The sequence below is a fragment of the Xenopus tropicalis genome, chromosome 3 (genome assembly GCF_000004195.4).
Source record: "Xenopus tropicalis strain Nigerian chromosome 3, UCB_Xtro_10.0, whole genome shotgun sequence".
Taxonomy (NCBI): Eukaryota; Metazoa; Chordata; class Amphibia; order Anura; family Pipidae; genus Xenopus; species Xenopus tropicalis.
Window position 1 is genome coordinate 5,104,355 of NC_030679.2, and position 27,393 is coordinate 5,131,747.

Here is a 27,393-nt window from a genome sequence, read left to right on the forward strand (position 1 = left end):
CTCTGTACCTGGGTAAGTACTGGGGGGAGATTGGATTCACTTACCCAGGGGGGGTTCCTGCCTGACCATGGGAAAGAGAGCAGCCCAGGAGCAGGAAGTACAGAGAATCAGAGCTCTGTACCTGGGTAAGTACTGGGGGGAGATTGGATTCACTTACCCAGGGGGAGGTTCCTGCGTGACCATGGGAAAGAGAGCAGCCCAGGAGCAGGAAGTACAGAGAATCAGAGCTCTGTACCTGGGTAAGTACTGGGGGGAGATTGGATTCACTTACCCAGGGGGAGGTTCCTGCCTGACCATCGGAAAGAGAGCAGCCCAGGAGCAGGAAGTACAGAGAATCAGAGCTCTGTACCTGGGTAAGTACTGGGGGGAGATTGGATTCACTTACCCAGGGGAGGTTCCTGCCTGACCATGGGAAAGAGAGCAGCCCAGGAGAAGGAAGTACAGAGAATCAGAGCTCTGTACCTGGGTAAGTACTGGGGGGAGATTGGATTCACTTACCCAGGGGGAGGTTCCTGCCTGACCATGGGAAAGAGAGCAGCCCAGGAGCAGGAAGTACAGAGAATCAGAGCTCTGTACCTGGGTAAGTACTGGGGGGAGATTGGATTCACTTACCCAGGGGGAGGTTCCTGCCTGACCATGGGAAAGAGAGCAGCCCAGGAGCAGGAAGTACAGAGAATCAGAGCTCTGTACCTGGGTAAGTACTGGGGGGGGATTGGATTCACTTACCCAGGGGGAGGTTCCTGCCTGACCATGGGAAAGAGAGCAGCCCAGGAGCAGGAAGTACAGAGAATCAGAGCTCTGTATCTGGGTAAGTACTGGGGGGGGATTGGATTCACTTACCCAGGGGGGAGGTTCCTGCCTGACCATGGGAAAGAGAGCAGCCCAGGAGCAGGAAGTACAGAGAATCAGAGCTCTGTACCTGGGTAAGTACTGGGGGAGATTGGATTCACTTACCCAGGGGGAGGTTCCTGCCTGACCATGGGAAAGAGAGCAGCCCAGGAGCAGGAAGTACAGAGAATCAGAGCTCTGTACCTGGGTAAGTACTGGGGGAGATTGGATTCACTTACCCAGGGGGAGGTTCCTGCCTGACCATGGGAAAGAGAGCAGCCCAGGAGCAGGAAGTACAGAGAATCAGAGCTCCATACCTGGGTAAGTACTGGGGGGATTGGATTCACTTACCCAGGGGGAGGTTCCTGCCTGACCATGGGAAAGAGAGCAGCCCAGGAGCAGGAAGTACAGAGAATCAGAGCTCTGTACCTGGGTAAGTACTGGGGGGAGATTGGATTCACTTACCCAGGGGGAGGTTCCTGTCTGACCATGGGAAAGAGAGCAGCCCAGGAAGCAGGAAGTACAGAGAATCAGAGCTCTGTACCTGGGTAAGTACTGGGGGGAGATTGGATTCACTTACCCAGGGGGAGGTTCCTGTCTGACCATGGGAAAGAGAGCAGCCCAGGAGCAGGAAGTACAGAGAATCAGAGCTCTGTACCTGGGTAAGTACTGGGGGGAGATTGGATTCACTTACCCAGGGGGAGGTTCCTGTCTGACCATGGGAAAGAGAGCAGCCCAGGAGCAGGAAGTACAGAGAATCAGAAGAAGTTTTCACTTACAGCAGGAGAATTACAGTCGCACTGAGACAAATTAGTTCATTTTTCATGGTGAGTGAATTTAACCCTTTAATGCTACATTTTCTCACAGGGGAAACCCATGCTGTACAGAAGCCGTTCCTTTCATACCCATAATGCCCAGTTCTCCCATCCAATCAAGGCTCGTAGCTCCAGACGCCGCTACTGGTGAGTCCATAATTTTCTCGCTTGGTGGATTCCGACAGGGAATATTGGGCGAGTTGGCGCAGGTGCCGCCGGACAGGGTGACTGGCAAACTGGGTTCTGCCCGGGTCCCCAATAAGCACTTTGGTACCGTGACGTCCGACGCACCTCCCCAGCCAATCGTGGAGCAGATCTGCCAGATCTTCATCATAAAACATGTCTCCCAGGACAATCAAACTCCAGGGCGCCACCTCCTGGCCAATCAGGTTCTCTGCCTGGAAATCCAAGGGTTTCGTGCTGTTCAGCTCACAATTCAGTTTAAAGGCTTCGCCGGCAACTGGAACGGACAGGGGGTGAAAGGGTTAAACACTACTTACAGCCTGAGAAACATCATTTCTCTATAAATAAATGCAGGGAATCGCTTATTGTCTGCCCAGAGGTAATATTAACCCTTACCAGCCTCCCAGGGACTGATTGATAGTAAAGACTCCTTACCAGGATCGATGTCATTGGCCAGAACATAGGAGGCTCCGCCCATCCCAGCAGCAATAGCAGCAGCGCCACAGCCACAGCCAAGATCCAGAACGCTGCCCCCCCTCACAATCTGGGGGTTATCCAATAGGAACCTGGGATACAGAGGGTTATTAATAAGACACAAATAGGAATAAAAAAAAAACATTTGTAATGGGTCACTGGGGGGACAATGGGGGGCCCTTTCACTATACTGCACAGGGGATAACAGAGAATATAATTCAGTTGCTTTGGACTCAGAGAATAACAAGTTGGTTGGAAATTGCCCCAAATTCTGCAAGAGAAAAGGGCAAAATCAGTATTGGAATTTTCTTCAGTTTCGCAAAGAGCCACTAGGTGGCGCACAATCACCAACAATCATTTGCAATAGCAGCAACTTGCCCAGCTTATACTGCACTCACCTGACCAGCGCTTGTCCCCCTGGCCAGTAAATGGCCCAGTACGGGTCCCCGTAGGGCCACAGCTCGGGTTTTTGATGCCAAAACTCACAGCGCTGAGTGAGGAGGCGCAGACGGATCTCTGGGGTCAGGGGATCAGACACCACCTCGGTATGTTGCAATATAAAGCTCCGCGGACAGGTGGCGCTGTTGCTGCTCCGTGTTTGTTCTATATAGTTCAGCCGAAAGGTGGCGCTGACGCTCTGCCTTATGAATCTGCAGGCGAGCAGCATTATAGAGATCTCCCGGTAGGTGGCGCTAGTATATGCGTTAGTGTATGTTGGTCTTGTTGTATTTCGCAGCTCTGCGGTAGGTGGCGCTGCGGAGAGAACCTGTGCGAATTAAGGCTCCGATCTCCGCTGCCGTGAGGTGGCGCTAGTGCGCTGCGTTCTGTTGCGCTACGGATTCCGCTGTATATGAAAGCCTTGTGTAAAAACTGCTGCACAATAGCAATTGGTCGGTAGGTGGCGCCGGTGCTCAGTAATAAGAATGAACGGGAAGGCTGTGCTATAGAGCCCGGCAGGCAGGTGGCGCTAGAGCGCGTTAATGTCACATTCTATCGGGAACAAGGTCCCCACCAGAGCGGAGCCCCACGAATCTCCAACATGGCTTCCCTGGGAAGCTCCTCCCCCTTCTGGTCTCTATTTGCCGGAAGTTGGCTGAGGTATCTGCTTTAACCCTAGCCGCTCTGGATGGAATTAGCCGTCTGTTGCTACGGTCACTGACCCTAGCAACCAGGGAGCTGTTAAAATTCCCAAGCCTATTTGCAGTTTGGAAGCAGTGATTTGTTATGTAAGAGTTAAAGTGGGGTGAGAGGGGGTTCAGAGGAGGAGGGGGTAATGGGGCAATAGTGTGGGGTATTGGGGGTACAGATCATTATAGCAACAAGCAAGAGGGGTATATAAGAGGGGTATATAAGAGAGAATAGAGATATAATATAGATATAATAGATCTTTCCTATTAAACAAAAATAAAATAATAAAGAACTGCATTACACCAAGAGTCCCTGAAACTCTGCTAGTTGCTAGGGTCGCTAACCTTGGCAACCAAGGAAGACAGTAAAAATGGCCAGTGGGTTCCCCAACATTCCATCAAGAAATGACAATAAAGGCAGAGATTCCGGCCGCTTGTAGTTCCCACTTGCTGCCAGTAGAGAGCAGTCGTGTTCCGCTTGGGGAGAGAAACCGAACGGTAATTCTAGGGTCACTGGGGCAGGAACAGGAAAATCGCTGCTGGTTTAGAGGATTCTGGGATATGTAGTTCAGTTGTGCAGATTTATTGACCTCACTTTAATGGTGGTGGGGGGGGGGGGGGTGAATACAATAATCTTCCCTGGGAAAGTCCTTATGTCTCATTCAATAACCTGACTGCCCTTACAGTAAGGAGCCCCTTCCTATGCTGATGTTGAGATCCCCTTTCCTCCCCACCCCCAATGTATCACTCATTCCCCCTCTCTGGGTAGGGAACCCCATAACCTGACTGCCCTTACAGTAAGGAACCCCTTCCTATGCTGATGGTGAGATCCCCTTTCCTCCCCACCCCCAATGTATCACTCATTCCCCCTCTCTGGGTAGGGAACCCCATACCCTGACTGCCCTTACAGTAAGGAACCCCTTCGTATGCTGATGGTGAGATCCCCTTCCCTCCCCACCCCCAATGTATCACTCATTCCCCCTCTCTTACATAGTAACATAGTAAGTTGGGTTGAAAAAAGACATACGTCCATCAAGTTCAACCATAATGCCTATACCTAACCTGCCTAACTACAAGTTGATCCAGAGGAAGGCAAAAAACCCCATCTGAAGCCTCTCTAATTTGCCTCAGAGGGGAAAAAATTCCTTCCTGACTCCAAGATGGCAATCGGACCAGTCCCTGTATCAACTTGTACTAAGAGCTATCTCCCATAACCCTGTATTCCCTCACTTGTACTGAGAGCTATCTCCCCTACCCCTGTATTCCCTCACTTGTACTGAGAGCTATCTCCCCTACCCCTGTATTCCCTCACTTGTACTAAGAGCTATCTCCCATAACCGTGTATTCCCTCACTTGCTAAGAATCCATCCAGCCCCTTCTTAAAGCTATATAATGTATCAGCCAGTACGACTGATTCGGGGAGGGAATTCCACAACTTCACAGCTCTCACTGTAAAAAATCCTTTCCGAATATTTAAATGGAACCTCCCTTCTTCTAAACGGAGTGGGTTCCCTCGTGTCCGTTGGAAGGACCTACTGGTAAATAAAACATTAGAGAGGTTATTATATGATCCCCTTATATATTTATACATAGTTATCATGTCACCTCTTAAGCGCCTCTTCTCCAGTGTAAACAGACCCAACTTGGCCAGTCTTTCTTCATAACCGAGACTTTCCATACCCTTTACCAGCTTAGTTGCCCTTCTCTGGACCCTCTCTAGCTCAATAATGTCCCGTTTGAGCACTGGAGACCAAAACTGAACAGCATATTCTAGATGGGGCCTTACCAGTGCTCTGTAAAGGGGAAGAATAACCCCCTCCTCCCGTGAATCTATACCCCTTTTAATACAGCTCAGAACCTTGTTTGCCCTTGCAGCTGCTGCCTGGCATTGCTTGCTACAGCCAAGTTTATTATCTACAAGGACTCCAAGGTCCTTCTCCATTATGGATTTGCCTAGTGCAGTCCCATTAAGGTTATACGGGGCTTGCATATTTTTACATCCCAGGTGCATGACCTTACATTTATCCACATTAAATCTCATCTGCCACTTAGCTGCCCAGATTGCCAGTTGGTCAAGATCCTGCTGCAGGGATGTCACATCCTGGATAGAATTGACTGGTCTGCAGAGTTTTGTGTCATCTGCAAACACTGATACATTACTCATAATACCCTCCCCTAAGTCATTTATGAACAAATTAAACAAAAGTGGACCCAGTACAGAACCCTGAGGGACCCCACTGAGAACCTTACTCCAAGTAGAGAATGTGCCATTAACAACCACCCTCTGTACCCGATCCTGTAGCCAGTTTTCTATCCATGTGCAAACGGCTTCACTAAGACCAATAGACCTTAGCTTAGAAAGCAGTCGTTTGTGGGGAACGGTATCAAATGCTTTGGCAAAATCCAAATAGATTATATCTACTGCATCCCCACTGTCCAGCTTCTTACTTACCTCATCATAAAAAGCAATTAAATTGGTCTGACATGACCTGTCCTTCATAAAGCCATGCTGATTACTGCTCATAATGCCATTCTCCACTACATAATTTTGAATGTGATCCCTTAACAAGCCTTCAAATAACTTGCCCACCACGGATGTCAAACTTACAGGCCTATAATTGCCAGGCTGAGATCTTATTCCCTTTTTAAATATGGGAGTGACATTCGCCTTCTTCCAATCACTAGGTACCATACCTGATGAAAGAGAGTCTGAGAATATCAGAAACAAGGGCCACTGCAATTCTGCCCCTAGCTCTCTCAGTACCCGAGGGTGTATTCCATCTGGCCCAGGTGCCTTGTTTACATTTATCGTGTGTAACCCTTTAAGCACCATATCCTGTGCCAACCACTGTGTAGTTGGAGCTGAGGCAACAGTGAAGCTATTGGGTGGGACTTGGCCCACTGGCTCCCCCTACTGTATACACAGAAGAAAAGAACTGGTTAAGCACATCTGCCTTTTCTGTATCCGCTGTAACCATATTGTTATTATAACTCAATGGGGCCACACCCTCAACCTGCATCTTTTTACTATTAATATACTTAAAAAACTTTTTGGGGTTAGTTTTGGCCTCGGCCGCGATGCGCTCCTCATTTTCTATCTTTGCCTTCCGGATTGCTGTTTTACAACACTTGTTATAGTGTTTATATTCATTAAACGCAGCTACTGTCCCCTCTGACTTATATTTCTTAAAAGCTTTCCTTTTTTTCCCTATTAACTTCTTTACCTCAGAGTTAAGCCACATGGGGTGATTCTTAACACTTCTACTTTTTCTTATTAATGGAATGAATTGAGAACAGTAATGATTTAATATCATTTTAAATGACAACCATTTCTGCTCTGTATTTTTATCAGAAAACATAATGCCCCAATCTATGCCCTGAAGCGCTGCCCTTAAGGAGCTAAAATTTGCCTTCCTAAAATTCAGTGTCTTTGTTGCCCCCGTGTAAATTTGTTTCCTGCACCAAACATCAAATGAAATAACATTATGGTCACTATTACCCAGGGGTTCAACCACTTGCACATTTGCTATACGTTCTGGGTCATTAGAGATCACTAGATCCAGTATAGCATTGTTCCTGGTTGGCTCCTCAACAACCTGTGACATAAAGTTGTCATGCAGCAAGTTTATAAACTTGTTCCCAGTTACTGTCCTGGCAGTACTATTGCCCCAGTCAATATCAGGGTAATTAAAATCCCCCATTATTATCACTTGCCCCAAACTAGCAGCCTTTTCTATTTGCAACAGGAGCTGGGCCTCCTCCTCTTCGCTTACATTAGGGGGTCTATAGCATACCCCTACAATTAGCTTGGTAGATTCTTTACTATCTGTGAGAAGCTCAACCCATAAGGATTCAGCTCCCTCTGTTACCCCCATCACTTCCTCCTTAATATTTGCTTTTAAGTCGTGCTTAATGAACAGACACACTCCTCCTCCTTTTCTATTGCCCCTGTCCCTCCGAAACAATGTATACCCCCCAATATTAACAGCCCAGTCATGAGACTCATTCAACCAAGTTTCAGCAACACCAATCACATCATATTTCCGCTCCAACGCCAGTACCTCCAGCTCTCCCATTTTACCAGTCAGACTCCTTGCATTGGTAAACATACATTTAATACTGGTTCCGGCGTGAGAATGACGTGTAAACAACTTATGGGCCTCCCTGCCATTATCAGTATCCCGAAGCAAGTCTCCTCCCCCAATTTTCCTTACTATGCCCACTACCTCATCTATCCTGTCTACCACAGAATTTCCCGCTGCACCCTCCCCCCCCACTCCTAGTTTAAAATCTCCTCCAACCCTCTAGCCATCTTTTCCCCCAAAGCAGCTGCCCCATCATCATTGAGGTGCAGCCCATCCCTGGCAAAGAGCCTGTAGCCGATTGAGAAATCAGCCCAGTTCTGGAGAAACCCAAAGCCCTCCTCCCTGCACCAATCTCTCAGCCACGCATTAATCTCCCTGAGCTCCCGCTGCCTTCTTAATGTTGCTCGTGGCACAGGGAATATCTCTGAGAAAATTACCTTGGAAGTCCTCGCCCTCAACTTCGCACCTAGCTTTTTAAAATCGTTCTTGAGGACTTCCCCCCCTCCTCTAACTTTGTCATTGGTACCTATGTGTACCAAGACCGCCGGGTCTTCCCCAGCCCCTCCCAACAATCTGTCCACTCGTTCCACCACATGCCGAACCCTAGCACCAGGCAAGCAACACACAGTTCGGCATGTAGGGTCTTTGCGACAAATTACCCTATCCACCTTTCTAATAATTGAATCCCCTACAACTATAACCTGCCTTCCCTTCCTAGCACTACTCCCCCCACCTGTATTAGAGGTGCCGGCTCCCAGGGTGCTCTGAGAGTCAGCCCGCTCCATACATGCCAGCTCAGAGCTGCCTTCCCCAGCATCTTCACCTAACGCGGCAAATCTGTTGGTTTGTACAAGCTTTGAACCAGCCCCCCTACCCTTGTGTCCCCTACTGCCCCTCTTAACTGTTACAAATTTGTCTCCCTCATTAACCCCCACTGTCCCTTCTCCCCCCCCCACTACACCGGCCCCTGCCAGTGGTTGCTCAGTGAGCCTCCTGTTCTCCCCCATGTTTGCAGCTGCCCTCAGTGCTGCCAGTTCCCCCCTTAGATTCTGCACCTCAGATTCCAAGAGGAAAACCCACCTGCATCTCTCACAAGTAAATGCTGCATGGAACTGCTGCTCCAGGACCCCATACATGCGACAAGATGCACACTGAGTAACACCAGCAATCATACTGCAACTCATATTGCAACTGGGTACTTACAGTCTCCCGAGTGCAATCCCTTGTATAGTGCCTTTTAAGTTTCAAACGCCTTTTTTGTTTTAAACGCCTGCTATACACTTAAATTTACATGCAACACTTTAGATTACATGCAAAACTCGCTAGCAGCTCCCAAACTCGCTGTGCAGTCAGAAACTTATTGAGGTTCAAACCAAACAGCCAAATGTCTGTTGAGAATTTGGTAGGGAATCCCATAACCTGACTGCCCTTACAGTAAGGAACCCCTTCGTATGCTGATGGTGAGATCCCCTTTCCCCCCCCTTTCCCCTTTCCCCCCCACCCCCAATGTATCACTCATTCCCCCTCTCTGGGTAGGGAACCCCATAACCTGACTGCCCTTACAGTAAGGAACCCCTTCGTATGCTGATGGTGAGATCCCCTTTCCTCCCCACCCCCAATGTATCACTCATTCCCCCTCTCTGGGTAGGGAACCCCATAACCTGACTGCCCTTACAGTAAGGAACCCCTTCCTATGCTGATGGTGAGATCCCCTTTCCTCCCCACCCCCAATGTATCACTCATTCCCCCTCTCTGGGTAGGGAACCCCATAACCTGACTGCCCTTACAGTAAGGAACCCCTTCCTATGCTGATGGTGAGATCCCCTTTCCCCCCCACCCCCAATGTATCACTCATTCCCCCTCTCTGGGTAGGGAACCCCATAACCTGACTGCCCTTACAGTAAGGAACCCCTTCGTATGCTGATGGTGAGATCCCCTTTCCTCCCCACCCCCAATGTATCACTCATTCCCCCTCTCTGGGTAGGGAACCCCATAACCTGACTGCCCTTACAGTAAGGAACCCCTTCCTATGCTGATGGTGAGATCCCCTTTCCTCCCCACCCCCAATGTATCACTCATTCCCCCTCTCTGGGTAGGGAACCCCATAACCTGACTGCCCTTACAGTAAGGAACCCCTTCCTATGCTGATGATGAGATCCCCTTTCCTCCCCACCCCCAATGTATCACTCATTCCCCCTCTCTGGGTAGGGAACCCCATAACCTGACTGCCCTTACAGTAAGGAACCCCTTCCTATGCTGATGGTGAGATCCCCTTTCCTCCCCACCCCCAATGTATCATTCATTCCCCCTCTCTGGGTAGGGAACCCCATAACCTGACTGCCCTTACAGTAAGGAACCCCTTCCTATGCTGATGGTGAGATCCCCTTTCCCCCCACCCCCAATGTATCACACATTCCCCCCCTCTGGGTAGGGAATCCCATAACCTGACTGTCCTTACAGTAAGGAACCCCTTCCTATGCTGATGGTGAGATCCCCTTTCCCCCCCACCCCCAATGTATCACTCATTCCCCCTCTCTGGATAGGGAACCCCATAACCTGACTGCCCTTACAGTAAGGAACCCCTTCCTATGCTGATGGTGAGATCCCCTTTCCTCCCCACCCCCAATGTATTACTCATTCCCCCTCTCTGGGTAGGGAACCCCATAACCTGACTGCCCTTACAGTAAGGAACCCCTTCCTATGCTGATGGTGAGATCCCCTTTCCTCCCCACCCCCAATGTATCACTCATTCCCCCTCTCTTGGTAGAGAACCCCATAACCTGATTGCCCTTACAGTAAGGAACCCCTTCCTATGCTGATGATGAGATCCCCTTTCCTCCCCACCCCCAATGTATCACTCATTCCCCCTCTCTGGGTAGGGAACCCCATAACCTGACTGCCCTTACAGTAAGGAACCCCTTCCTATGCTGATGGTGAGATCCCCTTTCCCCCTCACCCCCAATGTATCACTCATTCCCCCTCTCTGGGTAGGGAACCCCAAAACCTGACTGCCCTTACAGTAAGGAACCCCTTCCTATGCTGATGGTAAGATCCCCTTCCCCCCCCCACCCCCAATGTATCACTCATTCCCCCTCTCTGGGTAGGGAACCCCATAACCTGATTGCCCTTACAGTAAGGAACCCCTTCCTATGCTGATGATGAGATCCCCTTTCCTCCCCACCCCCAATGTATCACTCATTCCCCCTCTCTGGGTAGGGAACCCCATAACCTGACTGCCCTTACAGTAAGGAACCCCTTCCTATGCTGATGATGAGATCCCCTTTCCTCCCCACCCCCAATGTATCACTCATTTCCCCTCTCTGGGTAGGGAACCCCATAACCTGACTGCCCTTACAGTAAGGAACCCCTTCCTATGCTGATGGTGAGATCCCCTTCCCTCCGCACCCCCAATGTATCACTCATTCCCCCTCTCTGGGTAGGGAACCCCATAACCTGACTGCCCTTACAGTAAGGAACCCCTTCCTATGCTGATGGTGAGATCCCCTTTCCTCCCCACCCCCAATGTATCACTCATTCCCCCTCTCTGGGTAGGGAACCCCATAACCTGACTGTCCTTACAGTAAGGAACCACTTCCTATGCTGATGGTGAGATCCCCTTTGCCCCCCACCCCCAATGTATCACTCATTCCCCCTCTCTGGGTAGGGAATCCCATAACCTGACTGTCCTTACAGTAAGGAACCCCTTCCTATGCTGATGGTGAGATCCCCTTTCCCCCCCACCCCCAATGTATCACTCATTCCCCCTCTCTGGGTAGGGAACCCCATAACCTTACTGCCCTTACAGTAAGGAACCCCTTCCTATGCTGATGGTGAGATCCCCTTTCCTCCCCACCCCCAATGTATCACTCATTCCCCCTCTCTGGGTAGGGAATCCCATAACCTGACTGTCCTTACAGTAAGGAACCCCTTCCTATGCTGATGGTGAGATCCCCTTTCCCCCCCACCCCCAATGTATCACTCATTCCCCCTCTCTGGGTAGGGAACCCCATAACCTTACTGCCCTTACAGTAAGGAACCCCTTCCTATGCTGATGGTGAGATCCCCTTTCCTCCCCACCCCCAATGTATCACTCATTCCCCCTCTCTGGGTAGGGAACCCCATAACCTGACTGCCATTACAGTAAGGAACCCCTTCCTATGCTGATGGTGAGATCCCCTTTCCCCCCACCCCCAATGTATCACTCATTCCCCCTCTCTGGGTAGGGAACCCCATAACCTGACTGCCCTTACAGTAAGGAACCCCTTCCTATGCTGATGGTGAGATCCCCTTTCCTCCCCACCCCCAATGAATCACTCATTCCCCCTCTCTGGGTAGGGAACCCCATAACCTGACTGCCATTACAGTTAGGAACCCCTTCCTATGCTGATGGTGAGATCCCCTTTCCCCCCACCCCCAATGAATCACTCATTCCCCCTCTCTGGGTAGGGAACCCCATAACCTGACTGCCATTACAGTTAGGAACCCCTTCCTATGCTGATGGTGAGATCCCCTTTCCTCCCCACCCCCAATGTATCACTCATTCCCCCTCTCTGGGTAGGGAACCCCATAACCTGACTGCCATTACAGTAAGGAACCCCATCCTATGCTGATGGTGAGATCCCCTTTCCCCCCCACCCCCAATGTATCACTCATTCCCCCTCTCTTGGTAGGGAACCCCATAACCTGACTGCCCTTACAGTAAGGAACCCCTTCCTATGCTGATGGTGAGATCCCCTTTCCTCCCCACCCCCAATGTATCACTCATTCCCCCTCTCTGGGTAGGGAACCCCATAACCTGACTGCCATTACAGTTAGGAACCCCTTCCTATGCTGATGGTGAGATCCCCTTTCCCCCCACCCCCAATGTATCACTCATTCCCCCTCTCTGGGTAGGGAACCCCATAACCTGACTGCCCTTACAGTAAGGAACCCCTTCCTATGCTGATGGTGAGATCCCCTTTCCTCCCCACCCCCAATGTATCACTCATTCCCCCTCTCTGGGTAGGGAACCCCATAACCTGACTGCCCTTACAGTAAGGAACCCCTTCCTATGCTGATGGTGAGATCTCCTTTCCTCCCCACCTCCAATGTATCACTCATTCCCCCTCTCTTGGTAGGGAACCCCATAACCTGACTGCCCTTACAGTAAGGAACCCCTTCCTACGCTGATGGTGAGATCCCCTTTCCTCCCCACCCCCAATGTATCACTCATTCCCCCTCTCTGGGTAGGGAACCCCATAACCTGACTGCCCTTACAGTAAGGAACCCCTTCCTATGCTGATGGTGAGATCTCCTTTCCTCCCCACCTCCAATGTATCACTCATTCCCCCTCTCTTGGTAGGGAACCCCATAACCTGACTGCCCTTACAGTAAGGAACCCCTTCCTACGCTGATGGTGAGATCCCCTTTCCTCCCCACCCCCAATGTATCACTCATTCCCCCTCTCTTGGTAGGGAACCCCTTCACTGCTGCTATATGGGGACCCAGGTTCAATTCCCAAACCAACACCTTCGGAACAAGGTCCCATTAATAAGAGTATAAAGAGTGCAAGCTCTGTGGGTGAGCTCCAAGGGCTTAGCTGTACAATGACACCTCTATATTAATGGGAAGAGACACTGCCGGGTATTTGTATTAAAGACAAATCCATAAATCAGAGCAATGGGCAGGTCAGTGCTTTCCGGCTCCGCAGCGGCAGGGAAGTGGTTAAACCGCAGCGGCCGCGGAGATGGGCGGAGACACAAGATAAGCGCACAGATGGGTGGGCGGGGCTTAGCGGCCGATCTCACAGAGGGGGCGGAGCTGGTTGCGCGCTCTGGGTATCGGGGCCGCGCAGGGATCGGAGAGGAGACCGGTGTGTATGTAGCGGAGCTGCGGGCTGACAGGAGGGGCCCAGAATGGACAGGCCGGGGGCCCGGCGCTGAGAGCGGATACAGGGGGACTCAAGTGCTCCCACCGGTACCGGCACAATGAGCGGCCCCTCGGGCACGGCCGGACCCCCCTGCCGCCTGGCTCATTACTTCGTTATCTGCGGGACGGACGCGGACAGTGGGCTCGAACCGGATGAACTGGCGGGTAAGGGTTCTATGGTGCCCCCCTATTCCCCTCACTGAGCTGGGTCAGGGGCCCCCCTATTCCCCTCACTGAGCTGGGTCAGGGGCCCCCCTATTCCCCTCACTGAGCTGGGTCAGGGGCCCCCCTATTCCCCTCACTGAGCTGGGTCAGGGGCCCCCCTATTCCCCTCACTGAGCTGGGTCAGGGGCCCCCCTATTCCCCTCACTGAGCTGGGTCAGGGGCCCCCCTATTCCCCTCACTGAGCTGGGTCAGGGGCCCCCCTATTCCCTGCACTGAACTGGGTCAGGGGCCCCCCTATTCCCCTCACTGAGCTGGGTCAGGGGCCCCCCTATTCCCTGCACTGAACTGGGTCAGGGGCCCCCCTATTCCCCTCACTGAGCTGGGTCAGGGGCCCCCCTATTCCCCTCACTGAGCTGGGTCAGGGGCCCCCCTATTCCCCTCACTGAGCTGGGTCAGGGGCCCCCCTATTCCCCTCACTGAGCTGGGTCAGGGGCCCCCCTATTCCCCTCACTGAGCTGGGTCAGGGGCCCCCCTATTCCCTGCACTGAACTGGGTCAGGGGCCCCCCTATTCCCCTCACTGAGCTGGGTCAGGGGCCCCCCTATTCCCCTCACTGAGCTGGGTCAGGGGCCCCCCTATTCCCTGCACTGAACTGGGTCAGGGGCCCCCCTATTCCCCTCACTGAGCTGGGTCAGGGGCCCCCCTATTCCCCTCACTGAGCTGGGTCAGGGGCCCCCCTATTCCCCTCACTGAGCTGGGTCAGGGGCCCCCCTATTCCCCTCACTGAGCTGGGTCAGGGGCCCCCCTATTCCCTGCACTGAACTGGGTCAGGGGCCCCCCTATTCCCTGCACTGAGCTGGGTCAGGGGCCCCCCTATTCCCCTCACTGAGCTGGGTCAGGGGCCCCCCTATTCCCTGCACTGAACTGGGTCAGGGGCCCCCCTATTCCCTGCACTGAACTGGGTCAGGGGCCCCCCTATTCCCTGCACTGAGCTGGGTCAGGGGCCCCCCTATTCCCTGCACTGAGCTGGGTCAGGGGCCCCCCTATTCCCCTCACTGAACTGGGTCAGGGGCCCCCCTATTCCCCTCACTGAGCTGGGTCAGGGGCCCCCCTATTCCCCTCACTGAACTGGGTCAGGGGCCCCCCTATTCCCTGCACTGAGCTGGGTCAGGGGCCCCCCTATTCCCTGCACTGAGCTGGGTCAGGGGCCCCCCTATTCCCTGCACTGAGCTGGGTCAGGGGCCCCCCTATTCCCTGCACTGAGCTGGGTCAGGGGGACCCCCTATTCCCTGCACTGAACTGGGTCAGGGGGACCCATGGTACTGGGACAAGGTATCTCCTATAATGCTTCACCCCCATCCCTGGCACTGAGTGTACCTGTTCTGGCACTGAGTGGGGCTGGGAGTGGGCGCCCCGGTTCTGGCACTGAGTGGGGCTGGGAGTGGGCGCCCCGGTTCTGGCACTGAGTGGGGCTGGGAGTGGGCGCCCCTGTTCTGGCGCTGAGTGGGGCTGGGAGTGGGCGCCCCTGTTCTGGCACTGAGTGGGGCTGGGAGTGGGCGCCCCTGTTCATGTCCCTGTGCCCCCTCTCTCTGGCACTGATTGGGGCAGGTTCCCTTGGGGCACAGGTGTTTTGGTGCCAACTTGGGGGGAATGGATAATAGCTCTAAAGGGAACACTAATCCTAAGAATGTCGACATTGATGGGGTGCCCTATTGGCACCAGTTGTGACTGTGCTGTAGTCTCTGGGGGTGCCCTTTGTCCTTATTGGCATGTCGGTGCCAGGCTGGGGTGATGCTGTTATTGCTTTGCCAGGTGCAGAATTAATAAATGCATCGCTGATCGCCTGTATAAAGACAAAGACTGTTCAGGGTTCTGGGCTGTTATATTCTTGTTCCAGTCTGGGGCGGGGGGGGGTTACTGCAAACTGCACTGGGTGCCAGGCTGAGGGTACTTTCAGGACCCATTGGGGTTAGAGTTTCTGCAGTAGTGTTTGTGGCACTTATTGCTACTGTGTGTCATGGGGGGGCGGTTCTAGGGTTCTATCAGACTTGTGGGTGCGTTTGGGTTCAGGATCCAGACCAAGCACAGTCCTTCTGTTGCAGAAATCGGCCAAATGCCAGGGTTTCACTATTTCTGGTTAAAGAGGGCAAGTAAAGGGTTATTATTTCCCACTCTGGGCCAGAAATCCAGATTAATGGAATACGTTGCTCTGATGATGCAACGGAAGGAGATTGGGTCGTGACTCAATAGATAAAACTGCCTACTGTGTGGGGGGGGGGGGGGGTCTGGGGGTAAGTGCGAGGTGTCACCCTACAAATGGGGTTTTTGGCTTTTCTCTTAACTAATATACAGCTGTTCCTATGTAATTGCTGGGTTAGATAGAATATCCTATACACTAATATGGGGGTGCTAGAGCTGATCATCTTCTCAAGCTGATAAATATAGAAAGTTCCTTTATAATAAGGTGCTAGAGGTGATGAATAATAAAGTGCTAGAGCGGATGGATATAGGCAATTCTATATTATAATAATAATAATAATAATAAGGTTTGTAGCTTGGAATGATATAGTTGATATTGTTATATACAATAATAAGAAGGTGCTAAATATGATGAATATAGAAGTTCCTTTAAAATAAGGTGCTAGAGCTGATGGATTACAAGTTTCTAGACTGGGAGGGATATAGACAATCCTATATAATAAAAATAATTTGTAGAGCAAATGGATATAGTAGTTTCTGTACAATGATAACAAGGTGCTAGCACTGTTGGAAAACAATGTTCCAGAGTAGATGCATATAGAAGTTCCTATATAATAAAGTGCTAGAGCGGACGGATACAGACAATCCTATATAATAATAATAAGGTTGTAGATCGGAATAATATGTAGGTATTGGACTTGTTATTAAGGATGCTGGGGACCAGGGGTTTTCCGGATAAGGGGTCTTTCCGTAACTTGGATGTCCATATCTTATGTAATAAGGGGTAATTATATCTTAGTTGGGATCAAGTACAGGTACTGTTTTATTATTACAGAGAAAAGGGAATCATTTAACCATGAAATAAACCCAATAGGGCTGTTCTGCCCCAATAAGGGGTAATTATATCTTAGTTGGGATCAAGTACAGGTACTGTTTTATTATTACAGAGAAAAGGGGATCATTTAACCATGAAATAAACCCAATAGGGCTGTTCTGCCCCAATAAGGGGTAATTATATCTTAGTTGGGATCAAGTACAGGTACTGTTTTATTATTACAGAGAAAATAAGGTTCTAGAGCAGTGGTTCTCAACCTTCCCAATGCCACAACCCTTTAATACAGTTCCTCGTATTGCGGTGACCCCCAACCATAAAGTTATTCCTAAGACCATAGGACATATTTGATAATATGGTTCTACAGCGCGTGTATATAGTAGTTCCGATGTAATAAGGTGCTAGAGCTAATTGATAATATGGTTCTAGAGCGCGTGTATATAGTAGTTCCGATGTAATAAGGTGCTAGAGCTAATTGATAATATGGTTCTAAAGCGCGTGTATATAGTAGTTCCTATATAATAAGGTGCTAGAGCTAATTGATAATATGCTTCTAGAGTGTGTGGATATAGTAGTTCCTATATAATAAGGTGCTAGAGCTAATTGATAATATGGTTCTAGAGCGTGTGGATATAGTAGTTCCTATATAATAAGGTGCTAGAGCTAATTGATAATATGGTTCTAGAGCGCGTGTATATAGTAGTTCCGATGTAATAAGGTGCTAGAGCTAATTGATAATATGGTTCTAAAGCGCTTGTATATAGTAGTTCCTATATAATAAGGTGCTAGAGCTAATTGATAATATGGTTCTAGAGCATGTGGATATAGTAGTTCCTATATAATAAGGTTCTAGAGTGGGTTGATCTAGTAGTTCCTTTATAATAAGATGCTGGAACTGATGAATCTAGAAGTTCCTATATAATAATAATAAGGTGCTGGAGCTGAGAGTGTGAGATTGATTGGTGCTGCCTGCATCACTTTGGACTTGGGGTGCTGTTCTGGGTTCTCTTCTCTTTCCAGATCCTATCCCCCTTGGGTCAGTGACATAAGGAGGCCTAATGCCCGGCTGTCTCAATAGGCCAGGGAAGGTTCCATTAGGATGGGGGGGGGGGCTTTCGTGCAGCCGCGATGCCGGGTGGGTGATGTTGGTGCAATGTTATTTCAATGTGCCGACCAATCACTTCTATTCATCTGCCCCCCATCCCCCCTGCCTTCCCAAAAAGAATGGGTTTACAAGGTGCTTGTAAATGTGATGGCATTCAGCGCCCCCCCGCCCCCCCCTGGCTTTATTGTGCAGAGTTTAGCCATTTGTTTGCATCCCTTAATGTGTGCGTAGCGGGGTCAGGCTAATAGTAAGGCAAGGGAATGCTCAGGGACAAGGATGGGATAATGGGGGGCTAGAGTTTCCGAGATACGAAGCCCCTCCCATATTGGCCCCTGTAGAATAATAATAGGGTTACAGAGCTAATGAAGCCGGTTCCTGATTGGCCAGGAACAGCAGGAAGAATATAATGTACATATTTGGCTTTTTATTCCAAGTCTTTGATCAGTGAGTTCCTTTCATTCACGGGTTCCGATGATAAAGCGTTTATGTGGCGCTGCGTCACGGCCCAGAGAAACCACCTTTGTACTTTGCTTTTCTGATACCTGGAACGTGAGTCTGGCACCTGTACAGTCATGTGTGTCACTAGCGAGATACAAGCCTGGGCCGACTGATATCTGCCCCGGGGGCTGGGGGGTAAATATTGTTTATCTGCCCATTGTGAGCTGCCATAGTGTTTCCCTTAGACAGTACAGTATGGGGGTACAGCTTATTGTGTGCCCAGAACATTCCTTCTCTGTATATTTGTATTTATACATATGGGTAGGGGGTGCCATAGTGTTTCCCTTAGACAGTACAGTATGGGGGTACAGCTTATTGTGTGTCCAGAACATTCCTTCTCTGTATATTTGTATTTATACATATGGGTAGGGGGTGCCATAGTGTTTCCCTTAGACAGTACAGTATGGGGGTACAGCTTATTGTGTGCCCAGAACATTCCTTCTCTGTATATTTGTATTTATACATATGGGTAGGGGGTGCCATAGTGTTTCCCTTAGACAGTACAGTATGGGGGTACAGCTTATTGTGTGCCCAGAACATTCCTTCTCTGTATATTTGTATTTATACATATGGGTAGGGGGTGCCATAGTGTTTCCCTTAGACAGTACAGTATGGGGGTACAGCTTATTGTGTGCCCAGAACATTCCCTCTCTGTATATTTGTATTTATACATATGGGTAGGGGTGCCATAGTGTTTCCCTTAGACAGTACAGTATGGGGGTACAGCTTATTGTGTGCCCAGAACATTCCCTCTCTGTATATTTGTATTTATACATATGGGTAGGGGGTGCCATAGTGTTTCCCTTAGACAGTACAGTATGGGGGTACAGCTTTTTGTTTCACAGTGGCACAGATCCTATCTGATCCCCCCCATTGTAAGCAGCAGTCCTGCCCTGCTTTATGGCTGAGATTCTAGCTATCTGTATAACAGAGCATTCTGTCACAGTGGCACAGATCCTATCTGATCCCCCCCCCATTGTAAGCAGCAGTCCTGCCCTGCTTTATGGCTGAGATTCTAGCTATCTGTATAACAGAGCATTCTGTCACAGTGGCACAGATCCTATCTGATCCCCCCCATTGTAAGCAGCAGTCCTGCCCTGCTTTATGGCTGAGATTCTAGCTATCTGTATAACAGAGCATTCTGTCACAGTGGCACAGATCCTATCTGATCCCCCCCATTGTAAGCAGCAGTCCTGCCCTGCTTTATGGCTGAGATTCTAGCTATCTGTATAACAGAGCATTCTGTCACAGTGGCACAGATCCTATCTGATCCCCCCCATTGTAAGCAGCAGTCCTGCCCTGCTTTATGGCTGAGATTCTAGCTATCTGTATAACAGAGCATTCTGTCACAGTGGCACAGATCCTATCTGATCCCCCCATTGTAAGCAGCAGTCCTGCCCTGCTTTATGGCTGAGATTCTAGCTAATATAAGAGCACATATCAGATTGCTCGCCTGATACAGATCGGATGCTGTATGAATAATTGAATATATGTGAATGAGCTTCGCCGGGTTCCTATCTGAGCGCATATATGCCCTTTATAGAGAAGGATAATGGGTTTGCGTGGGTCAGCGCTTCACAATGAGACGCCTGATGCTGATGGACAGTGGAGCCGAGATTTCTGCACCGAGACCTAATCCTACAGTCCCTGCCAGTTGCCATCTGTTTGCCAGAAGCAGATGTGCCCGCGAGTCGGGCCGAGAGAATGGGCAGCGCCGGCACCTAATGCCGTTATTCTGTTTGTGAATGGGGGAGCGGTAAGAAGGCTTAGCTGGGGCAGAGCAAACAAAACCACTGAACGTATAGTAGGGAAATCTGTGCCTGACGGGGCCCATTGTGTTTAGCTGGGTGTTTGTCCGCCAGTAAAGTGCTATTCCCTGTTTTAATGGCCAAGGGGGGGTCTGTGTTGTGTTTATTGTGCATTTAGGGACTTGTTTAATCAGAGCTGGGTACAGGGAGGATTAAACAACCCCAAGTGACCCTGTCTGTTGTGTTTTATTTCAGATCGATCATTAACTTTGTAGCCAATAGTAAGTTGGCCAAGTTGGTCATTACATACTGGCTCTGCCTATTGTTTTCTCTCCTTATCTCTCTGCATCTTATGGTGCAATCTTTAGCGCCCCCCCCCTCCTATATATATATATATATATACACACCCCCTACCCATATGTATAAATACAAATATACAGAGAAGGAATGTTCTGGGCACACAATAAGCTGTACCCCCATACTGTACTGTCTAAGGGAAACACTATGGCACCCCCTACCCATATGTATAAATACAAATATACAGAGAGGGAATGTTCTGGGCACACAATAAGCTGTACCCCCATACTGTACTGTCTAAGGGAAACACTATGGCACCCCCTACCCATATGTATAAATACAAATATACAGAGAGGGAATGTTCTGGGCACACAATAAGCTGTACCCCCATACTGTACTGTCTAAGGGAAACACTATGGCACCCCCTACCCATATGTATAAATACAAATATACAGAGAGGGAATGTTCTGGGCACACAATAAGCTGTAGCCCCATACTGTACTGTCTAAGGGAAACACTATGGCACCCCCTACCCATATGTATAAATACAAATATACAGAGAGGGAATGTTCTGGGCACACAATAAGCTGTACCCCCATACTGTACTGTCTAAGGGAAACACTATGGCACCCCCTACCCATATGTATAAATACAAATATACAGAGAGGGAATGTTCTGGGCACACAATAAGCTGTACCCCCATACTGTACTGTCTAAGGGAAACACTATGGCACCCCCTACCCATATGTATAAATACAAATATACAGAGAAGGAATGTTCTGGGCACACAATAAGCTGTACCCCCATACTGTACTGTCTAAGGGAAACACTATGGCACCTCCTACCCATATGTATAAATACAAATATACAGAGAAGGAATGTTCTGGGCACACAATAAGCTGTACCCCCATACTGTACTGTCTAAGGGAAACACTATGGCACCCCCTACCCATATGTATAAATACAAATATACAGAGAAGGAATGTTCTGGGCACACAATAAGCTGTACCCCCATACTGTACTGTCTAAGGGAAACACTATGGCACCTCCTACCCATATGTATAAATACAAATATACAGAGAAGGAATGCTCTGGGAACAATGCCGTTTCCTTGCTATTCTGTTGCTCCTCTAATAAACTGCAATGCAGCAGAGGCTCCCAGAATGTAGCTTTGTACATAAGGGCCCTCTCTATATAAGCATTTGCAGTTGAGTGATTTGCCTTGAGATTCCCGGCCTGTGGTTATCGCTTGGGAGTGGGTTAAAAAAGCTGAACGTGATTGGCCTGAGAGATTCACAAGGAGCCGACAGATAATTGCCTTCCAGTCTGTCAGACACAGTAGAAAGCAGCTGGGTTGATATACTGGGATTTCTTGCATAAAATGTGCAATGTTGTTGTTCCTACAGGAATCAATGGGAATTGGCAAAAACTGGCACAGAGCTCTGTAGCTGTCGCCCAGAAACCTACCTAGCAACAGTGAGGGCCCCGAATTATTCTTAACATTAAAGTAAAGTTACGGGTGCCTGCGGGGTTGTGGGCTGAAGGTGACATTAATCTCTGCAGCCACCGGCCTGCTCTTTGGCCAGACATGTGGCTGCGGGTCGGCACGTACGAGCTTGCCTGCAACTGCCGATTCCCACTGCCAGAGCAGTCACATGTAGCTGCAGGTATGTACAGACGTGCCGTTGGTACCTGTAATGGGGAAAAGTACCTTGGAAAGCGTAATTAGGGCCAGCCTGGGGGGCTATGGGCCAGCCTGTGGGGCTATGGGCCAGCCTGTGGGTCTATGGGCCAGCCTGCTATGGGGGCTTTGGGCCGGCCTGCTATGGGGGCTATGGGCCGGCCTGCTATGGGGGCTATGGGCCGGCCTGCTATGGGGGCTATGGGCCGGCCTGCTATGGGGGCTATGGGCCGGCCTGCTATGGGGGCTATGGGCCGGCCTGCTATGGGGGCTAGGGGCCGGCCTGCTATGGGGGCTAGGGGCCGGCCTGCTATGGGGGCTAGGGGCCGGCCTGCTATGGGGGCTAGGGGCCGGCCTGCTATGGGGGCTAGGGGCCGGCCTGTGGGGCTAGAACCCTGCAGTGGTGTAGGATTCTCGGATGCGGGTCGGCAGATCTGCGGGTTGTGAGCCGTATCCATACTTGTAATATTATATTACCTATATTATCTATATTTTACTCCTTTAAACAACCCCGCCCACTTCGGACGACGTCACTTCCGGCTTGCAGCAACAGCACTTCCTGTTAAATGGCCGTCAGCAGGTCACGGGTCGGGATGCGGATACGGAAGTTGCGGGTCGGGTAGCGGGCCAAGCGAGTAAACATGTGGGTTGCGGGTCCGGTATTTAAAAATTTGTTCTGCGCAGGACTCTGGGCCGTGACCCTTGTCACATGTGGGCAGGTCAGTTAATCCCCTTAGATTGTAAGCTCTGTGGGTCAGGGTCAGACTGTGCTGGCAGAATCCCACGTAGCGCAGTAACGAGCTGAGCTTGATAATGACCTACAGCCGACATGGGCTCCCAGCAATACAATGTTGCATTCCTGCGTTACTTTGTGATTCCTTTTGACCCTATAAGGCGAGAGAGAAGGCAGATTTGGATCCTCATTCGCTGCCATTTGCCCCCGGGGACCCCCGGATTTAGCTCATCCCCTCGGCCTGGCAGGAACCTACCGTGGAATTGTCAGGACTAATCAGCCTCTGAGCCTTCGGAGAAACCTGCCCGGCGGCAATGTAACAGCAGCAAGGTTGTTGGAAGGGATTAGCGTGTTCCCTGCCTGCCTGCATTCCTGCCTGCCTGCCTGCTTGCCTTACTGCTTTCCTGCCTGCCTGCCTTCCTACATTCCTTCCTTCCTGCTTGCCTTCCTTCCTGCCTGCCTTACTGCTTGCCTTCCTTCCTGCCTGCCTTCCTACATTCCTTCCTTCCTGCTTGCCTTCCTTCCTTCCTGCCTGCCTTACTGCTTGCCTTCCTGCCTTACTGCTTGCCTTCCTTCCTTCCTTCCTTCCTGCCTGCCTTCCTGCTTGCCTTCCTGCCTTCCTTCCTTCCTGCCTGCCTTACTGCTTGCCTTCCTGCCTTACTGCTTGCCTTCTTGCCTTACTGCTTGCCTTCCTTCCTTCCTGCCTGCCTTCCTGCCTTACTGCTTGCCTTCCTTCCTTCCTGCCTTACTGCTTGCCTTCCTGCCTTACTGCTTGCCTTCTTGCCTTCCTTCCTTCCTGCCTTCCTTACTACTTGCCTTCCTGCCTTCCTTCCTGCCTGCCTTACTGCTTGCCTTCCTGCCTTACTGCTTGCCTTCTTGCCTTACTGCTTGCCTTCTTGCCTTACTGCTTGCCTTCTTGCCTTACTGCTTGCCTTCCTGCCTTACTGCTTGCCTTCCTGCCTTACTGCTTGCCTTCCTTCCTTCCTGCCTGCCTTACTGCTTGCCTTCCTGCCTTACTGCTTGCCTTCCTGCCTTACTGCTTGCCTTCTTGCCTTCCTTCTTTCCTGCCTTCCTGCTTGCCTGCCGGGGGTAATTGTGCACAATGGATTTAAAGGGCCACCGCCGAGCAGCATTTTGATTTCAGTTCAATAACCCACTGACTTGAACAGGAGAAGGATAAATGCGTCGGAGGCCCAGAGATATTCCCTCTCCCAGCTGGAAACCCAGGAACAACATCAGCCGACATGCTCGGAGCGGCCGTCCCTCGGGACCCCCGGGGTGGGGGGGGGGCAGATTTCTGCCAGTGGAAGAATGCTGGATGCGCTAATTATGATAACGAGGGCCATTGATCTGAGGAATGGGAGGCTTCGGAATTCTATTTGACTTTCACGAGAGGGGGGAGGAGGTGCAGTGCGGATATGTAGGTGCTTGCCGGAATTATCCATAGAAAATAGAAATCAGGAGAATGGGCGGAGCCTGGAGAAGGTGACTCTTTGTCCTCCAGGTGGTAATTCCAGAGCTTGGATGTTGCCCTATTGCCCTCCATGTATCTGCCCCCATCTCATTTCATGCAGTACCAGGTAAAATTGCCCCATGGCGCGACTGACCCCTCCGTGCCTTGCGTGTTGGGAATGACAGGGGTAGTAGGGCATTATTTTCCCATCCTACAGCCCTTTGGGTGGTGGTTGTTGTTGAGGTGCAACTCCCAGCCCCCTACAGTGGCGCTGCCACAGTGCTTGATAATGGGCAGGAAGTGCCCTATAGAGGTTCTGTCTTTATGGACTTGGTACTGTTTGGGAGATCTAGACCTCTCTCCATCACTGAAACCCCTCCCCTCTATGGGTCCTGAGCGGGACCCACGCTAATTGCCCCCCTTACTTACAGGCAGGGTGTCAGGGCGAGTACCTGAAACCAACACGTGTTTGTTACGTTTCTCACTTCCCCTTAATCTTTCTGCTAATTATACCTCCTGTAACCGCCGGGAGGGGGCGGGGCTTAAGCGTTGCTCGTTATCATCAAGATTTGACTTTAATTTCGGTGCCTCGGGGGGCAATCAAACGACGAAGGGTTAAAGCGTCAGAATGAGAATATGGCCCCCAAATCGTATAATACAATAAGGCAACGAGCGGAGGGGTATCCCTGTGTGGCCCCTTGGCTGTGTCTCTGGGGGGGGGGCCATCAGGAATATGATTTTCTTTATTCGCCGCCGTAAGTCGCTGCGTGTCCTTCGAGCAGAAGGAGTCATTTGCGGGCGCCTGTAATTTGCTCTCATTATCCCTCTGCCAGAGCCGCGGCGCCTTCTCACACTGTTTATATCAACACAAGCAGCTGCACAGCACTCGCCCGTATTATACCCCCGGCTCTGGGCACACAATAAGCTGTACCCCCATACTGTACTGTCTAAGGGAAACACTATGGCACCCCCTACCCATATGTATAAATACAAATATACAGAGAAGGAATGTTCTGGGCACACAATAAGCTGTACCCCCATACTGTACTGTCTAAGGGAAACACTATGGCACCCCCTACCCATATGTATAAATACAAATATACAGAGAAGGAATGTTCTGGGCACACAATAAGCTGTGCCCCCATACTGTACTGTCTAAGGGAAACACTATGGCACCCCCTACCCATATGTATAAATACAAATATACAGAGAGGGAATGTTCTGGGCACACAATAAGCTGTACCCCCATACTGTACTGTCTAAGGGAAACAATATGGCACCCCCTACCCATATGTATAAATACAAATATACAGAGAAGGAATGTTCTGGGCACACAATAAGCTGTGCCCCCATACTGTACTGTCTAAGGGAAACACTATGGCACCCCCTACCCATATGTATAAATACAAATATACAGAGAAGGAATGTTCTGGGCACACAATAAGCTGTACCCCCATACTGTACTGTCTAAGGGAAACACTATGGCACCCCCTACCCATATGTATAAATACAAATATACAGAGAAGGAATGTTCTGGGCACACAATAAGCTGTACCCCCATACTGTACTGTCTAAGGGAAACACTATGGCACATCCCTCCCATATGTATAAATACAAATATACAGAGAAGGAATGTTCTGGGCTCACAATAAGCTGTACCCCCATACTGTACTGTCTAAGGGAAACACTATGGCACCCCCTACCCATATGTATAAATACAAATATACAGAGAAGGAATGTTCTGGGCACACAATAAGCTGTACCCCCATACTGTACTGTCTAAGGGAAACACTATGGCACCTCCCTCCCATATGTATAAATACAAATATACAGAGAAGGAATGTTCTGGGCTCACAATAAGCTGTACCCCCATACTGTACTGTCTAAGGGAAACACTATGGCACCTCCCTCCCATATGTATAAATACAAATATACAGAGAAGGAATGTTCTGGGCACACAATAAGCTGTACCCCCATACTGTACTGTCTAAGGGAAACACTATGGCACCCCCTACCCATATGTATAAATACAAATATACAGAGAAGGAATGTTCTGGGCACACAATAAGCTGTACCCCCATACTGTACTGTCTAAGGGAAACACTATGGCACCCCCTACCCATATGTATAAATACAAATATACAGAGAAGGAATGTTCTGGACACACAATAAGCTGTACCCCCATACTGTACTGTCTAAGGGAAACACTATGGCACCTCCTACCCATATGTATAAATACAAATATACAGAGATATATATATATATATATATATATATATAATATATAAGATTCTTCAGTAACACCAAGAGACATTATGATTATTGATTAAAGGGGAAGTTGTTGGGAATTCCTTCGGGCGCCCTATCACGGCTGGATGGGCTAGGAGCCAGCATTCTGTTTGGCCTCGGTTGCTTCACTTCCAGCCGCAGTCAGAAATGCTCTCTGGGCTAGAAGCTCCTGTGTGTGGCTCTGTGCCAGGTTGCGGCCCCCCTGCCAGTAGCCGGGTATCGGTGCCGCGATGTGGCTTTAATGTGCTGCAAATCATTGCTGTGCCCGGGGGCCCTGCGGTTGGACCGATCATTATTAAAAGCTTCTCCTTTGTCGTCCGGCCCCAGAGCAACTCATTAGGATAAATCTCCGTATAGATCGGCTCAGTAGCCATTGTACCGGGCCATTATGGATTCTGCAAAGGATAAATGTTTGTACAACCCTGTGTCTCCCAGCCATCGGAATGGCACACAGGGTGCTTGTGGGTGCCGAAGCATCCAAAATGGCCTCCCAGAGACTTGTGCCAGCTCTTGTCTGCCCATAGTTGCCCCGAGTGACACAGGAGCCAGTTGTTTTTATTAGACAAAGCAAGCAGTATGGCATCTCCAGCATATTAATAGCGGCTTTATATGCAGAAAAACATGGTTTATTGTGTTCCTGACTTATAGCAGGGGTATATCCTCCCCTCACAGGGTCGAACTGGCCCACCAGGCTACCAGGAGAAAACCCAGTGGGCCCTGACACCTGTCTGCACCCATCTTTGCCCCCAGCCGCTCCCACGCCACTGCATACTTGCTGTGAAAAAATAAAGATGGCTGTGCATTCCACTTTGGAACGCACAGCCATATTTATTTTTTCACAGTAAGTAAGCAGAGTGGGAGAAGCGCCAATGGGCCCTTAGGTGGGTACTCAGTGGGCCCCGGGTACACCAGTCTGACTCTTTCCCCTCAAGTCGTGGAGTTTATACCTTGATACCCCCCTGCAGAACCAAATAC

At 50.1% G+C, this 27,393-nt stretch overlaps 2 protein-coding genes across 5 annotated transcripts in view; one reads left to right on the plus strand and one right to left on the minus strand.

Moving 5' to 3' along the window:
- Positions 1-1,646: 1,646 nt before the first annotated feature.
- On the minus strand, positions 1,647-3,360 carry etfbkmt (electron transfer flavoprotein subunit beta lysine methyltransferase). Its single transcript, XM_002941617.5, has 3 exons — positions 2,699-3,360; positions 2,262-2,392; positions 1,647-2,103 (listed from the first exon to the last, which is right to left on the minus strand). Exons 1-3 carry the CDS (start codon positions 2,965-2,967, stop codon positions 1,760-1,762), a joined length of 744 nt encoding a protein of 247 aa, XP_002941663.1. The 5' UTR covers positions 2,968-3,360; the 3' UTR covers positions 1,647-1,759.
- A 9,927-nt stretch (positions 3,361-13,287) lies between these two features.
- dennd5b (DENN/MADD domain containing 5B) overlaps positions 13,288-27,393 on the plus strand; it is a 63,435-nt gene continuing 49,329 nt past the window's right edge. For 2 of the 4 annotated variants that reach the window (XM_031897714.1, XM_031897715.1), the window contains exon 1: positions 13,288-13,584. In XM_031897714.1, the coding sequence (XP_031753574.1) occupies positions 13,479-13,584 (106 nt within the window). In that variant the 5' untranslated portion in view covers positions 13,288-13,478. 4 annotated transcript variants of the gene reach the window in all.